Source organism: Mandrillus leucophaeus, unplaced genomic scaffold (genome assembly GCF_000951045.1).
Source record: "Mandrillus leucophaeus isolate KB7577 unplaced genomic scaffold, Mleu.le_1.0 Scaffold935, whole genome shotgun sequence".
NCBI classification, from domain to species: Eukaryota; Metazoa; Chordata; class Mammalia; order Primates; family Cercopithecidae; genus Mandrillus; species Mandrillus leucophaeus.
This window is the reverse complement of record NW_012110197.1, coordinates 113472-115779: the sequence shown is the minus strand read 5'-3', so window position 1 is coordinate 115779 and position 2308 is coordinate 113472. Positions and strand designations below refer to the sequence as shown.

At 38.5% G+C, this 2308-nt stretch overlaps 1 protein-coding gene across 1 annotated transcript in view; it reads left to right on the top strand.

The window, feature by feature from the left end:
* Positions 1-2308, top strand: part of SRPRB (signal recognition particle receptor, B subunit) — a 38040-nt gene that overhangs the window by 21894 nt on the left and 13838 nt on the right. The window contains exon 4 of the mRNA XM_011970221.1: positions 1618-1695. Within this exon, the coding sequence (XP_011825611.1) occupies positions 1618-1695 (78 nt within the window). The remainder of the gene's footprint in view (positions 1-1617; positions 1696-2308) is intronic.

Sequence of the window (2308 nt, the reverse complement as noted above, 5' to 3'; positions counted from 1 at the left end):
TGAGACCCACCCAGTCTACACCCCACCCTCTCGCCTGAAGCAGCGGCAGCAGCGGGGCATTAAGGGAGATCCCGGGCGACCCCCGGAGTTACATCCTGGTCTTTGGGGCGCGGATTGCTCTTCGTCATCTTCCCTGTCATGCTTGAGTGCTCTATTCCCCACCTTCCGCTGTTCTCAGTGCAAGGATTCAGGGTCCTGACAGCAACTTTCAGCCTATACCAAGGTAGTGAGATCGCACTTGAGTCCCCAGTCAGAGTAAGGAGTGCAAAGAAAAGTTGACAGTTGACACGCCCGGCTCAGTGGGCCCCTAACAACAGCAATAGTAACCATTATGATAAAAGTCAGTTCCAGGTGAATGAGGTGTTTCATCACAGACTTCTGTGAATTTCCCCACCCCAGCCATGCACATATACTGATTGCCAAGGCGTAATTTCTGTTGTTTTTCTCTGTCTATTCCACAGTCTTCTGGAAGTTAATCCGGAGCAGAAGGAGCAGTCAGAGAGCTGTTCTTCTTGTTGGCCTTTGTGACTCCGGGAAAACGTTGCTCTTTGTCAGGGTAAATGATTTCATTTACACCCCTGTTAAGCTTAATAGAAAATTGTATGGCATCCCGGTATTCCTGTCATCTCATGGTTTATTTTGTAAAAGAAGCTGATGCTGGTAAATTTGAGAGTTACCAAATTTACTTGACTTACTTGGGAGAACAGAAAGACTCTTAGAAACCCATAATTGAGAAATTTTGATCATTTTTCCTCTTTTTTCTTTCTTTTTTTTTTGCCCTTGCCAGATGCTGATATTTAGTCTTTATCGCATTTAAGGGTTTTATTTAATTAGTTTCATTCCAGAATAGCAGAAAGCACAGAAGCCAGTGGTCTACAGTTTATCATTCCTTGGTTAACAAATTCTTATGAGAGTTTATCAAAGACACTTTTTCACAGGATGATCCTTCTTTGACATAGTGGGCTAGTTAGCTTCTTTTTACTAATATTTATTTTTAATACATTTAGTATTTTTAACAGTGTGTTTTAACGTGGTGAATAGGAGAGGTTTTCTGCTTTTTAACTTTTCTTTCTGAGAGTATAAATTATTTCCCTTCCATTCAAGAAATAGCTCAAATCTTTTTTTTTGTTTTTTTTTTTTTGAGGCAGGGTCTCGCTCCAATGCCCAGGCTGGAGTACAGTGGCGAGATCTCCGCTCATTGCAGCCTTGACTTCTGGGACTCAGATGATTCTCCCACCTCAGCCTCCGAGTAGCTGGGACTACAGGCGTGCGACACTAAGCCTGTCTAATTTTTTATATTTTTTGTAGAGACGAGATTTCGCCACATTGCCCAGGCTTCAAATCATTTTTGATGGTTAAAAATCTTTACAGAAGATTGGGAAATTTGGCCACTAACTGTCTTTTGAGAATAATGTTGTTTTTATACCATTAAGGAGTAAAATTTGCAATCAATTAGATTTTTTTTTCTACAGGTAAAAAATATTAATATGGTCTTTTTCACCTATTGCAAGCAGCATTCATTTACTTAACCTTACACCTGGGAGACTTAGAATAATATAACTCAATTTTGGTTTGCTATTAAAATGTTGAATATCTCCCATCTTGTTTTTTTTACAGTTGTTAACAGGCCTTTACAGAGACACTCAGACTTCCATTACTGACAGCTCTGCTGTATACAGAGTCAACAATAACAGGGTAAGATGTTTGTAGAGTTTTGGAGTCTGACAGTCTTACTTTACTGTGGTGTGTCAGTTAAGGACATTTTTAGGATGAGTTCATCTGAGGATGTAAGTACCATTTGTAGCTTATTTTTATGGAGAAACATATTCTTTGTGACAAATTTTGCTCTTGACAATCTGTACAGTAGATTTAATCATGCCCTCCTCTGCATTGTTGTACCTTAATGTACAGTAATGTTATATCACATTTTATTCTTATTTTTTGTTTCTGTGTCTTCTTTCCAACTTTACAGTGAGTTCTTAAGAGTGGGCATTAAACCTTTTATGTTTTGAATAGGTAATACATGCACGTGGTACAAAAATTCAAAAGGTTAGAAAGGATATTTGGTGAAAAGTAATTTTTCCTTTCCGTTCCCCACTACCCCGTCTTCTCCTTAGTAGCAGTAACTTACTTTTTTTGTGTGTAGCCTTCCAGATGTTCTGTGCTTATATAAACATGTCTGTATATCCTTTATTGTTTTTTCTTTTTAAATACTGTTCTGCCCATTTTTTTTTTCATACAGCTGATACGACTTGGGCTTTTCTTATTCTCCTATATTTGTATACGTAGTACCACCTGGTTGGTTTAT